General features: G+C 31.7%; 1 protein-coding gene across 1 annotated transcript in view; it reads right to left on the reverse strand.

Annotated features, from left to right (window-relative positions):
• The window catches only part of LOC105341201 (protein jagged-1-like), a 332,190-nt gene extending 317,306 nt beyond the window's left edge, over nt 1-14,884 (reverse strand). The window contains exons 1-4 of the mRNA XM_066076511.1: nt 14,505-14,884; nt 12,134-12,188; nt 9,024-9,137; nt 7,784-7,897 (exon numbers count right to left, since the gene is read on the reverse strand). Coding sequence (XP_065932583.1) covers nt 7,784-7,897; nt 9,024-9,137; nt 12,134-12,188; nt 14,505-14,867 — 646 coding nt within the window. The 5' untranslated portion in view covers nt 14,868-14,884. The remainder of the gene's footprint in view (nt 1-7,783; nt 7,898-9,023; nt 9,138-12,133; nt 12,189-14,504) is intronic.
• Between the last annotated feature and the right edge of the window lie 731 nt (nt 14,885-15,615).

The following is a 15,615-nucleotide window of genomic DNA, read 5'->3' on the forward strand; positions in this document are numbered from 1 at the left end:
GCTTCTAATCGCTACCACAAAGTTGGGACAAGACCCCTACCCCGCGAAAAATTACACAGAGTCGGCCAGCAAGTCAATTAAATAACTTAGTTGGAAAGTAATCGATAAGAAAAACAAAATATTTAAAGACATTGGTTTTGAGATTTTGATTAATATGAGAAGTAAAAAGCAACCCCCCCCCCCTTTAAAAAAATAAATAAAAATTCTAAAGTTAGGGTTAACTGTCGTGAAATTAAAATGTGTATGAATTATTTTTAAAAATGTTTCATTTTGCATTGTCGGCAATACATAGGGAAAAAAATTTTTCATGCTGGTGAAAATTGGCATTTTTTTTTTATTTCAAGCAATTATTACGGGATAAGAGTATGGCGTCCTGAATGTCAGTTCAATATAGACTCACCTAATGAAGTTGTTTTATAAACATTTTCCGGAGAGCTATTATAATACAACTTTACAGCCACTTGTGAACGTGTACTGTTTACCGTAAAGCAGCTACTTAATGTTTTAAAATTTCGTCAATACAGTATATATCTTAATATATTTTATAATTAAAACTCTCCCAGTTCATATACGATCAATTCATCTGACCCACCTCGTTCCATACTTTTAGAAAACCAATTTCAAAAGAAAAAAAATCATTATTACAAAAAACCTAAACATGCTACTTTTCATCAAAACCTTTCAATTTTTAACAAAACTTTGTGCTTTAATTAACTATTATAAAACTTCTTTTTATTACAGTTTTAGGTTGTTTTATTATCTATCTTTCACTTGCACAACAAAATCATTTTGATATTTAAAAAAGTATAAAAAGTATAGATATACATTACGTTTTCCCCGAAAAATTACCAAGTCTTTGCAAGTCGTTTAGTTCTAACTTATTCAGAAATATAACAAAAATAACCAGAGAAAAGCTGTCAATGTGACAGAAAACCGGGTTTTTATTTTGTGTGAACAGTATCCATAATCCATTTGACCATCCTGAATTGATACAAACTACCTATCCAGAAAAATGGGGTACTCTATATGCAATGTTTTTGCCAAAAATGACCAAGTTCAACAGCTGATATTTGTTCATAATCCTAGCAATTTGCATTCCTCTGATATATGTTTAATTGATCCGCAAAAGAACAACTTCCTATCTTAAAGGATACCTGCAGCCCAGCCGATGTGAAACATATGTTAAAAAGTTTATTTACCAAAATCTAATGCCAAAAACCGCATCAAAATCGGTGCAAAAATAACGGAGTTACGCCTCTTCAAAGTGGCTATTTTTACCTGCTTTGGGAAATCTAATCAAGAAAAAACAGAATTAGGCGATAACAAGGCTTCAGCGGAAGTGACGTCACGAGGTCAACAGGAGGGAAATTTCCTTTCAAAGCTATACAAAATAAATTCGATTTTTCAGCCAAAATGATTGATATAGGTCTGATGTTTTGACTTATCTTGTTGTTTTAAGTATTGTAGATCTAGAAATTTGTATCCGTTATTATTTTATTACAATCGGATTTCTTTTAAAAGGATTTTAAAATTTGTTCTTCTCGTCGCCTTTTTACCGATGAATACGATATCTTAAAACGCTTACATAGGCAAATTCATGTTCATTATTCATTTTTTGATTACATAATATCCTTTCACACACGAGTGATCCGAGACAATGACACAGGTAAACTAACGAAGCCACTGCTCCAGACACACGTGTATCTGGGGTATGTATACATAAGGTACACGAGTCTGGTGAACAAAGAGAGGGTTTCACACCTCTAGGCGGGTAAATTGATTTGTGTATAATTAGCTACTCAATTGTTAAAAGATAAAACAGAGAAATAAATTAGACTGTGTAAAATCAAGCATTCGTCAGCTAAAACATGTGTATAGTCCGTCAATCAGTGATCAAAGAATCATGCATGATACTATTAAATAGTAAATCTAATGTTCGAAGTAAATGCCTTTATTGTTACTTATCTAATCACTTAATAATGACTAAATTTATAATTCAGCAATTGAAACTTTTTTTATGTGATCAAGTAATTATTTCGGAAGTAATTACGTTGTTCTTTATAATTTCTTATTTAAAAAGTGCAACGTTTTCGAGCGCTATGGTCAGCAATTAAACGCTTTATAACTCCGTATAGCTTAAATTGTAATACTGACAACGAATCATTATGAAATCTGAATAAACTGGAACATTTTGACAAAGGATGTAAATAAATGTAAAATTAAATTCCATTATCGTATTTTTAAAAGAATACGAGACAGACTTAATCATGCAGCCTTCTTGGACTTTCGCCTTTATCCGTTCATAATCCCGTGTTTGTTTGTTAAAGAATGCATACTATTTTGATTGTTATTGGTCCGATATCAATATTATTGAATAATCGGGCGACACCATTTGTAATTTTATGCCTTATACGAGGAATAGACCCCGAGTTACCTTTTACGAAATATCATTATGTATTGTCAATATTATTAATCAGTTAATAATGTCACTGAGAAATCATTCGAAAGAATGACAATATTAACAAAATATGTTTCTTATAACAATTATAATGCTTTGATTAAGGGTCATTTTGCTACACATGGTGTGCATTTATGTGTAAAATGTGTTACACATTTGACGAAATTCATGAAGCAAACAGTTGTCCGAATTCGGCATTTTTGTTTGATAAAATACATGTTAAACTCAAACAACAGTATAATTAGTCTTCCAGGGTTGATAAGGAAATAAAACAACAGAAAAAAATGTTCATATATCGATAAAACAATGCAAGAAAACGCACAGTTTTCATACGATATTCCTGTTTCTCATACAGCGGCGTTGACCCCGTGACGTCACAGTTCATCTCGCGCCAAATCGGCTTTATTCAAAACTCGTTCAGGTGTGAAATCGGGTTTTCCCCAAATATCTCAAAAACTACTTATGCGATCGCTGTAAAATTTTCAGGATGATGTTTTTACACATAGATCTCCATTATATCAAAAATTGACCGGCATTGCAGGTACCCTTTAAGAAACTGTATGAGGAGTTATCCTGTACGAGGAGTTATCCTGTACTAGGGGTTATCCTGTACGAGGAGTTATCCTGTACTAGGGGATACATTAAGGATAGCTTTATGGCAGCCACTCCCCCGCCCGTCATTTTCACTGTTTTTTTAAACCGGAAAACCGGTTTCATCTTAGAACACAGTAGAAACAATCGAGCTACGATGGACCTCACGGCGGTCTCCGAACCCCATGCCGATAAAAATAATTCCCCCCCCCCCTTATGAAACCTCTTGATCCGTCTCATTTCTAGAAAAGAGTACGCATTAACTTTTGTTATGAAATTGATTAATTCCTAGCTTTCTGATTGGCTCATATCCAACTATCTCGAAAAAAACAGAACGTTAATTCATGTGCACGTAATCTAGGAGGTCAATATAACATTTGATTTTCTGTACATTGGACTAAATAAAGATAGTCCAATGAAACATCGCGTTTCTCAATTTGTTCGGCTATGGCTTTAAACTTAAACTTTGCTTGATAACAATCCATTATTATAAGTCTGTATCAATTCATCGATGAATTATATAAAAAATAATAATTGATGGGTTTTTTTTCGATAAATACGATGATTTAGCTACCCGAGAAGTTTATAGAATATTACAGAAATCAGCGCATTCGTCACATCAGAAACGAATTTTATATACATGAACCTCTTCTTGTTTGGATCAGTTTTGATTATACCTCAAATATTTTCTACAAATAATGCCGGTATTTTGAATAGAAAAAGTGTTTTTCGTCAATAACTTAGTGCAACAGTTTAGCTGAATATCATATATATTTTTCGTCCATTCTGGCGATTACGGCATGCCTTTTCCCCGCAGCAAGGCAAATGCCATGTACGGTTATGTCAAAATTCGACAAACTTGTAGACTTTACATTTTTCAACTTGTATCACGTCTGATGTGCTTTTGCCAAGCATGAAGTTTCAAATGCAGAAACTACGGATTAAATGTGTGCAGAGTTAAAGGTTTAATTAACTAATGAAAACAATAAAGCTGCGAAATGTGCATCATACGAAGGAACCGAGTCAAATCTTACATGTGTTTATGTCCGAGTTTTAAAGGTTACACGATTAGAATTATACCCATTCATACTCAGGTTCACACACCAACACGATTGCATATTCGGATTTACAAGATTACATGTCTGGATTTTTTTAACACGATTACCCTCCATATTATTATAACAAAGCCCGGGTTATAATAAAATGTGTTCAGTTTAAATACATGTGTACTTATAATAAAAATTATGCATGACAGTTAATTAAGGAAACAATTGAACAAAATTAATAAATAGTTTGAAGTTTTAGATCAAATGATTGAAAAAAAATATAGAGCGAATAATCTCCGTAGAGGTCAAAGTGAGGGTCAAATTAGTCTCAAGTTATTAAATTCATGTGTTGACAAGATTTGTGTTAAAACAATTTAATTGCCTTCTGTGTTGTTGATTACACTGTGTTGTTGATTACGTTCTACTTCCCCAATTTCTGTGCGTTTAGAGTGCGCTCACCGCGCGTTCACTAGCGCTCTGCTCCGTTCGCGCTCACCGTTCACAAAACGCTCACCTTGCGCTTACTGTGCGTTCACTTATCGGGCAGTCCGTTTCCATTTATTCTTAATCGGAACTCCAAAATGATAGGGTCGGTCTTTGATAGTCATAACAAATGGGAAAAGTGCCCGGGCGAAAAGGGGGAAACTTACATTAGACAAGAATTAATACCGTTATATGTTTTTTTATTATTCCTATAAAGAAGTCATTTAATATATGTTTGAAGAAATATGATGCGAATAAATGATAAAAAAGGCACGTTTTAAAATGGCGTATGTATGTAGACAGTTACTGTAAAAATTTTCATTAAAAAGTTACACAATACATCGATAAATTACTACACAAATATATTAATTGATTCATTTAAAAGCTTCAGTCGTTTAAAACGGAAGAATTCAATCAACGAATTATAGACAAAATTATGAATAAGAAACGGGCGTTGTATTTGTGTACTTTCATTTAATTCCTCCGATGTCCGAACACAAACGTATCCATTCTCGACAATAAACTAAACAGATCAATTTAACAATTGTAAGCTTACTAAAGATGCGTGTAATTGTGTAGATTAGCAATAAATCCAAACGATTTATCTGTAAATGCAATGTGTTTAAAATGATTTTTAAGGTAATTATAATTTCCTCGAATCGTGTTTGCATATTTCGCCGAACGAATCAGCCGATTACCATTAAACTCATTTAATTACTATAAATTAATGAAAAATTGATGTAAATGTTTGTTTAAAATATAAAGAAAAGTTCTTTAACTGCTTTATTTGTTATAATACATATGTATTATGTAATCGCTTTTTTTGTTAATTTACGTAATGGTTTACACTCCGCGTACGATTTAATATTTCCGATGTACAGGCATTTAAGTTACCTCGTTCAAAATAGTAGTAATTAAACATTTTTATAATAACATTACTCGATTATTCGTTGATTAAATTATTATTGTCTTAAATTTGGTTTTATTTTACTTTTTTATTCCTAAACATAAATGGTATCATGGTATAAGATAAAGTAGGATAGATATTATTTGCAGGATAAGATGTAAGATACCGGATATAGGATATTGTAGGATTGTTTTGTCAACAAGATGTAACATGAGCAGCACTGTACTCATAGTTTTCCTGATTACCGACGAGATGCAATATAAGGATACCCACGAGGCACTCCGAAAATTGTTCATCTTGCTTTCACAAAGCGTTAATAACATAACGTCCACCGTTCCCTTGCGCTCCGTTTGCACTTTGCGTTCGCTCATTGTTCACCGTTATTAGTGCTCACTGAATTCCGTTTACCGTTCGCTCAGAGGGAGCTAACTGTTCATCCACCGTTCAAGTGAGAAAGTAGAACGTTTCAGGGACTGTAACGGTCTTTGAATTTACCAATGTTCGAAAACCCTTAATTATCCAGATTTTTTTATTTGTGCCATAAATCTGCCTTTTATATAGACTGACTTTGTTAGTATTCTAGTGTTAATAATTCGATTAGTTATTCAACGAAATGATTGGAAGTTGTTCCACGGAGATCTACTACAAATTGATAAAGGGATCCGAGCCGCCGATGCATTTATGTATAATGTCTTTATTTTTTTTATTTGATGGCATTATATCCATTGAGAAAATTGCAAAAAATTTCTAAAATGCTTATGTACCATTTATATACTTTTTATTTCAATTTCAGTTATAAAGTGTGAAGGAAAAATAAAAAAACATTTAGATGAAAAAATACTGTGGCTAAGGATCTATCAATGTAGTGACAGCAGAGGTAAATAGGATTATTTATTTATATTATATAACATTTTACTAAAAGAATTTTTTGGCATCGCATTCAGAACCATTTGACAGAGGGTAATGATTTTGACAATTAAGGTTAAGGGCTTTATGGTATTTCTAATTATAAAGTATATTTAACGCAAACGTAATGTAAAAAAATAAGCATTGTTTACATTAACCTTATCTTCATATTAGCCCTGCCCCGGAATTAGAATCCCTATCCCGAGGATAATCAAGTTTATAATTGTCATGATTGCTGTACAGTCTTTTTTGGTATGATGTCAGTTTCTACTTAGTGTCAGCAGAAGAAAAAAACCGATTTTTTGAACATTTAATACAAATGTGTATAAACTCATTCTTTATCACCATATCTATATCACCATATGCCCCTGACCTGGATTAGTAACCCTATACCTAGATGTCATAAAATGTTATAATTTAAGTAAAAAGCTTTATAATTTTACTTAATAAACAGTCAGTTTCTACTCAGTGTCAGCACGTGAATGGAAGATTTTTTAACAGTATATGCAACGATACTACACTAGTATTTTTGCATCGACCTAGAGATGAAGCCCGTACATTTGAACACATGAAAATTACAATTATGGTAGAGATATGAATGCATTATTTTAAGCGGATTTTCTTAGATACGCAGAGGAAAAGTAAAATATTATAAAAAATGGTCAAAGTTAGCAAATTTAGTCCTGCCCATAGGCAATCGTAGCAAAGAGTCATACAATTTACAATTTATGATGCATCATGCCACATTTTAATAGAAACGGCCAAAATAATTTTTTTACGAAGTTATAGACGGGCAAATGTTAACGCACGACAAGCGTCGCATTAACACTGACGGCGACGGTGAAATACTAATTCTAATAAGTAATCAGAGTGCCTCAAGTGACCTAAAATTGAAAATACCTGATGTACTCTACAACACTTCCTTCTATTTGAATGTTTGAAAATAAGGTATAATTACAAATACGTCAAAATCAAATAAAGCTTATGAATTTGTAAACCTTTTAAAAATTAGATCTGACTTCTTCTTTACAGAGAATATAAACGTCAAGCATGCCTGTATTGATATAAAAATGAAACTATATCCAACAAAAATAATCTACAAATAACAGATTCTTTCTTTATACATATAGAAAAGATAAAGATGTAATAACATGTTGGTATTTAAAAGTACGAACACTATAAAGATAAGTACTAGAGAGATAATGACAAACATGAGAGAGGAAGGCAGATACACAGAAATAGCAATCAGAGTAGATAAACATCAACTTAAATTAAGAGAGTCGGAAAGAAACACAGAAAAAGAGGAGCAAGGCATACATATTGATATTGATAGAGGGAAAAGAGAAATATACATTAATATTGATAGAGGGAGGAAGAATAATATACATTTACCTTCATTACAGAGTGCCCCTGTGAATCCACCAGCGCATGCACACGTGAAAGATCCATCGCTGTTTCTGCATGTTCCTCCGTTTTGACAAGGATTGTCAAGACATTCATTGATATCTAAAAGTTATGATTTTTACCTGTTATATCATCCATAATAAATACTAGAAAAACAATATAACATCAAAACTTACAATAAAAAAATACAACACAGCAACATCAATTAATACATTAAAATGCATGTAATAGTCCTCGTATTTAAAGCTGACATGAATTCATAAATACGCATTATATCTCTTTTATCTCCGACTACCGCCATATTAGTTGTGTCTCATCGATACACACCCCCTATATAACTGCATTCAGGCATTTCATACACCCGAACCTTGGACGAAAAGACGTGTAGAAAAACGTATTGAACAAACATAATATGACAACCACTAAACTTGCAAGGTATATCTAAGCGAACAACGAAGTAGACAGACTGAAACCAAGGTACATATACTTAAAAAATCCTCGATAATTGTAGACCGCTTCCTGTGTTGTTTCTGTTTAAACATCGCATATGCGCAAACCACACACTGGCAGATCGAGCAATGTCAATAACAGGATGGATTTTAGAAACTGAGCTTTTTGTAGAAATCGATGGAACGATGTTACGTGTTACTTTCATGGATTTACTATCATTTAGCTATTGAGTTGAATGTAGTTCCGCCAGGGTTTTCAAAAAGACGCAGACGTTATGCATTCGTATGAACGACACATGTGTTCGATATGCCTTCGATGTAAGGGAGCACAATCTGTGCAAAATGATACCTTGATACCTTGAAAATTCTTTTGAAGAATAAATAAAACTTGCATTTAATTGATTGTTGTTTCCTTTATTCTTTATCACAAACATTTTACTACAATGTGTAGTTCATGCATTTACAAGTCCGTGCAACCTACATGCCTCGATCGGAAAGCAACCGACGATAACTTTCTTAACAACTATAGATACCCCAGTAGCAGTAGAGGAGCGATCGAAACTAATATGGCGAACAAATGCTTTATGCATTCATGTCAGCTTTAACATATAACAATTTTGCAAAGGAGAATTTGGTTTTAAGTTGGATTTCAAAAATTATCCTTATTTTAACGGAATGAACATTTTAACATTTGCTGCCTCCACAACTATAAACAGGCTTATTTTAAATTTGCTTTTAAAAAACAAACGTAAAAATTTACGCATTACATTGTTGTTTACCTTCATCACAAACTATCCCGGTCCATCCGGCGTCACATGTACAGTTGAATGAGCCGGATGTGTTCGTACATGTGGCTCCGTTAAGACATGGGTCATTCTGGCACTCATCAGTATCTTGAAATGTATGAATGTTAAAATTAACTGGACGTGATTCATTATAATCATTTTGTCTCTTTTAAAAGAAAAAAATAAATAAATTAAGAGGCCCATGGGGCCACATCGCTCACCTGAGAAACAATGGGCGTTAAAAGATATTGTGCCATATATAGCCCATCGGTAAAATAACAAAAAAAAAACATTGTAATGTATTGGAATTTTACACTTATTTTTGCATACACGTAATTTTTTACATTGTACTTTCAATGAATACCATTTTTACATAGAATAAGAAAATCCTACGCAAGAAATAAAACTTAACATTTGGTAAGGGTTCACCGTAAACTTCATATTCCCCATTTTTTTGTTTTCCTCCCCCCCCCCCCCCACCAATTTATAAAGCGATCAGAATATACGAGATGCAAATGTGACCATTTCTTCCTCAACTACTTACTAGTTATTGCATTTTTAAAAAAAATTTATAATATAATAGTTATTGTATTTCATTTTTTAAAAATCCTATAGATGTAAAGAAGAAAATTGTACATCAATTCACTCATTTCCTCAAATTAAAAACATTTAAAAATTTAATCTGTCTTCTCTATTATAATTAAATGACTGCTGTTTACCTCGAGTAAACTCGTGTGACTTTTATAACTTCATTCACACTTGATTGATGAATACATTGGAATGAAAAATGTTTTCACGTGACATAAAAAGAACTACAGTATTGACAGGCACATCACTCTAATTTACTGAGGCCTATCTATTATTTTCGTCTTATTTCATAAAAAACAAATAGTTACAAACCAGGATAATTTTTCGCAGTAATATGTTCTTAAGAATAACGATAATTCCTTTATCCCCGCAACAAAAATGTGTCAGAACTATGGAAACTGTTTTAATGGTGTCGTTTTTATTTACTCGTGTCTGAAAAACTATCAAAAATATTGTAGATTTTACATTATTCATTGTATAAAGATGGGCCCTAAAGAGAAGTTATATATACAGCATATCACCCTTTATTTTTTTGTACAAGTATTTAATATACTATAATTCATATAAAATGTCTTATGATCAACCAAAATATCAGCGTCAATCGTAGAATTATAAGCAAGATACAGAGCTAACAATTCTGCTAGGTTTGAGTCATATTTTGTTCACATGAGTTGTTTACATTCAGCTTAAGTTTTTTAACTTGGTATTTCCTATTCAGCATTTAAAATGCGAAAAAAAGAATGGCGTCAGATCTGTGTACAAACATATAATTGTGAGCAATTCTCTGTATTTTACTTATAATTTGAAGCTCTCGAATATGGTTAGTAAATAGAAATTGTAAACAATTAAACAGAAGAAACATGCACTGTAACAAATAAATAGCAAAACTAATTTTTCAAAATGAATCACATACATATACCTACATATTTCTGTCAGCGATATTAAACTCTATTTAAACTGAATAAACTGGAGAAAATCTCTATTTAAACTGAATAAATTGGAGAAAATGCTAAGCATCTGAACAAAACATATTGCATTGGTCTACCATTACACAAAAGATCACACCGAATTAGCGATAGAATGAATTGTAGTTTAGTACTTTTTTAATACTTCAGATTTTGCTTTAATTTGCGCAGGTTTAACTGTCTGATTTACTGAAGTCTCTGTTTAATTTGATACGTAAAAATCACAAAATAAAGGCGATAGTTCCCAGGTTACATATCATAAATAATGAAAACGGAACGAAAATCAAAACAAGCTAACATCACCGTCATATGTGAAAACTGTCAACGCATTAAAATATTTAGCCTCAATTTACTTTACAAAATTGACACTAATGTATTTTGCATGTGTCAAAGATTCCTTTCGTACGCGAACTGCTGCACAACAATATCAAACAAATTCATCATTTTCTGATCGACCATTTTATCATTATTGTCATGGCTGCTTTAAACAAAGAACCTCGTTTTAGAAGTATGGAATACGAGTCTTGGTAAAATGGATAAGCAAACCCGGGCCGGGGCAAAAAAAAGCCGGGGTAGATCGGCAATCGTCAATTCCAAAATACGCTTTGTCTTGCAGTAATATATACAGCGAAAACAAATATACTGGTTCTTAAAATATCCTGAAAATTTAAATGAGATTGGCAGATTAATAACTGCCAAACTTTTGTTTTGCCCCGGGCCAACTGCCATTTTTTTGTTTTGCCCCGGCCCGGTTTTGCCTACCTATTTAACTAGACTTATGAATACCGAACCTGAAGCTGTAAAGTGATTGCAACACGCCCTTCCTTTATTATTATTTTCACAATAACTCAGATTTGAAACAGAACTAGCCCATAATTTTTGCAATTGATATTTTCCTTTCCATAAGGAGTATTTATGCTAAATTACATTAAATTTGAAGTTTATTTTTTAAATATACCCCCCCCCCCCCTTTTTTTTCTACAGTTTCGATGTTGTCTCCGCTTTGAATAAAGATCGGTCTTTTATTTCTGCAATTTATATTTGCCTTTCCCTAAGGATGCTTTGTTTTAAATTTAATTGAAATTGGCAAAGTAGTTTTAGAATGAAGTTCAAAATGTAAAAAGTTTACAGACGAGCGACGGACAAAATGTGATCAGAATAGCTCAGTTGAGTTTCGGCTAAGATGAGCTAAAAGTATGACTGGTAAATCTTATAAATTAAGACGTTTTGCTTAAAACTAAAAAATGCCAGAACCAGAGTAACAGCTAACACCTATGGCAATTCTGTAATATACTTCTATAATACCGGTATATCAAAATGAAAGAGAGGTGAAATATAAATTATATATACACACACCTGACACTAATATAAACCGCTAAACCTCGTCTTACCAGAAACGGCAACACCGATAGTTTATTATTGAGCTAAGATATATCTTAACCATATGAAATAAATACACATAGTTTTTTTTTTACGGTTTTGTAATTTAACTATATAAAGACAAACACATCACTTTTATGATGGTGTTGTTACTTTGTGGCATCCACTTACTGATTTTGCATATTCCTTGGGCTCTTAAGAATAATCCATCCGGGCAGTCTTTGCTCTGTAAAAATAGAAACAATGTCAATACATTAAACATAGATATAAACGAATGAAATACTAATTAATTAATCAAAATTTAATGACAGGTAAACGTTTAATCACTGTTATTTGAAGAAATTGTTATCAAATATATTAAAGTTTTTTGTCATATAATTTGAGTTTAGATATTAAAACTGATTCTTGTCAGGTAAACAAACTTTGCAGACAGCAATTATTTTAGTTACATATTGTTTGGATGTCTATTTTGAGAAAAAAATAAAGCATATTAAAACTTCATTTTAGAGAGTTAAAGGAGAAATATTACAGTGTATAATGTAGTTGGCCTACGTATTGTATTACAATTGCACTACATTGTACAATAGTGAGAATCCGCGACGAACCCTGCTGTGGCTACAATTTTAGACATATTTTTATGTCAGGGTCCTGTTATCATGTGTATTTTGTTCTGAAAACATAGAACGTCTCTACTACAGCAACTTATACAAAAAGTAAGATTTAATAATCAAGTATAATGATTGAGAAAGTCGTTAACATAGTATTAATGTATGCAACTACAACTTAATACTCTGTTAAATGCTTTCTAAATGTACAAAACATATATCAAACACCTCAAAACTAATTCTATGAAAGATTTAGAGAAAAGATTTTCATTTCTAGCACCACAATAGATGTCATTTTAGCTTCAATCATTCATTTTTTTGAGGGGGCTTCAACTCCATAAGATAACACTGCTTAAGCGAAGTAGTGAATTGTATCGCGCAAATAATGAATAAATGTCATAGCTTTGCATTGATTACATTAGCTGAAACAGTGTGGTTGTACATGTGTAGGCTCTGTCTTGATTAAAACATATCACGAACAATTAATGTCAATGTTATTTTTGCGTATGACAACATCACAAATTGAATTTGTACGCCATGATTAAATAACCTTGATCCAGTCGTCGAACCTTTACAGAACTTCCGACAGAGCTCTGATACATGTAACATATTGAATTCCTTAACCTCATGATATATTAAGAAATAATACAAAATGTCGTAGCTTCATATCGTTTTAAGAACTAGTTCGACAGTCTTGAATGTTTATCATTGGTTAAGGCTCTTTGTGTGGTTGTGTGTTAGAAAGTACAAAAAAGGAAATGAGACGTTACTGATCCCGTTTTAGCTTGTATCATTGAGTTTAGTTCAAACACCTCAATAATATATTGTCCTAATTTCATATATATATATATATATATATATATATATATATATATATATATATATATATATATATATATATATATAATATTTTCTGTAAAATTATTTACGAATAGCGGTAGTCATGAATGCCTCCACCAGAAAGGCCCGAGAAAGTGAAATTGTAATTGTCCCTGGTCAATTTTAACTTGAAACAAACAATGAAAATTCAGGAGCGGTTCATGAGCTTGTAATATAGAGCCACCCCCTTTTTTAAATACCAGAATCACAAGCAAAGCTCAAGTATGTTAAGCCCAGTATGGACTACATTCACTTAGCGATCGCTCTACGAACAATAATGATACATGTATACTAAATTTCAGTTTAAATATAAATTTGAGATTAACAAACTAATAACATTTGATTGCTTTATTTTAAAAAAATAATAATAAAAAATAATAATAATTAAAACATTTATCGCCAATAGGATCAAACAAGATTGATGACAATTCGATATACCCTTTAGTACTTTAAAATTTTTAAAAAGTAACATTTCAAATCAGGTTACATTCTTATTTTCATTATTATGGACACAAGGCCCAACCGAAAATTCTGATTCTTTAATTTTCCACTCCCCATTCTCTATTCCCTTTCAAAAATGTTAAACACGGAAAAATAAAATACTAAAAAAAATTTCAGCACATTTTTTCTTTCACTACCAAATAAATATAAAGATAAAAAAATAAAACATATTTAGATGTGCATTGTCGCTGAAAATTCTAATTTCATTTTTTTCTATCCAACGTTTGCTTTTTTAAAAGTGTTTGAGAGAGAGGTCTGCAATAAAATGACGATTTTTATTAAGTCAGAATTTCTTTCCTCAGATTTAATTCCTCTTATGACTGAAATTATTTTATTTCTTAATTATATATTAAAATAAAAACGTTCAAATTATTTCTGAAGATATTTATGTTGAATGATTTTTTTTTAATTTAATTAATGGCTTAGACAATAAGTTTTCAGAAGATTATTAACATAAAGATACAAACTACGCCAAATTCAAATAATGTGAGTAAGGTGTACTTAATCTCAAAAATTATCTATCTATGTTCTAAAACCCTTAATATAATTGTACTTACAGCTGTGCTTTCATAAGCCTCACACTGTGTAATGGTGTTTGAAAGGTTAGCATGTCCATAACGGAATCGGCAGGTGTATAAACCATCAAGAAAGCAAAAGTCCACAGCGTTACAAAGTAAATTCATGCCACAACGCAATGCACACTCTATAAGAGACTTTATTTCCAGGGTGTGTACAGCAAAAACACCTTCATCCATGCTCTCGGACACATAGCCTTGCTTGATAAAGTCCGAAGTTAAAGGTAACAGTTGTCCATAACTATACATTAAGATAAAACAAAGTAAATATGATCTCGCTGCAAAGAAGTTCATTGTGCAGCTTCTTATTTCATCATAGTTTTGAACGATATTTGACATGAACATAGAATTTATACAAAAGTTTGATCAGTCATTATTCCAGATCAACCAATCCGTATACATTTGTCATTTTCATAATAATATGTTGATAAATAACTCATGATATGGAAGGGATGGTACATCGACTTAATATTGATTTGTGGTTTAAAAAATCAATTTTATTCTCTAGATTTTAAAAGCAAGAAAAACCATAGCAGTTACAATCATAAGTCTTTGGTGCATGTTATAAGATAAATTTATTGATAAATTATTTCCGGAGATAACATAAATCAGTATCCTAGATGTACATTAAAATTGTTTATGTACAAGTTAATTAAAAATAGACGAATAATAAACACATTGCATGTTATATGTAAATGTACTGTAGTGAAGTTATTGAAGAAGAAAGGTTACAGATAGGCTTTTCCAGTGTTCTAGACTTTTTTTCTTTAAGCGGGGTCACAGATTCTTTGAATTACATGTATTTTGTTGAAAACTCTGATTATGAAAAAAGCATCACTGATACATGTATATTGATTTCTTCTGGTTCATAAACACATACAGCCTCGAATTTTTTCAACACATCGTTATTTTGTAATGATGATTAATTGATACACGTATACTTTAAATTCTTTTCGACTACAAGAATATTTTTTTAAGAATTGAATAAATCTAATAAAGTAAAATATAATATTAAAAGGTCTTAGACACGATTTGAGCTCAAAATTTGCAAGTTTTGTTTTCCCATTTTAATGTTTAGAATGGTTTAAATGGG

The sequence above is a fragment of the Magallana gigas genome, chromosome 1 (genome assembly GCF_963853765.1).
Source record: "Magallana gigas chromosome 1, xbMagGiga1.1, whole genome shotgun sequence".
NCBI lineage: Eukaryota > Metazoa > Mollusca > Bivalvia > Ostreida > Ostreidae > Magallana > Magallana gigas.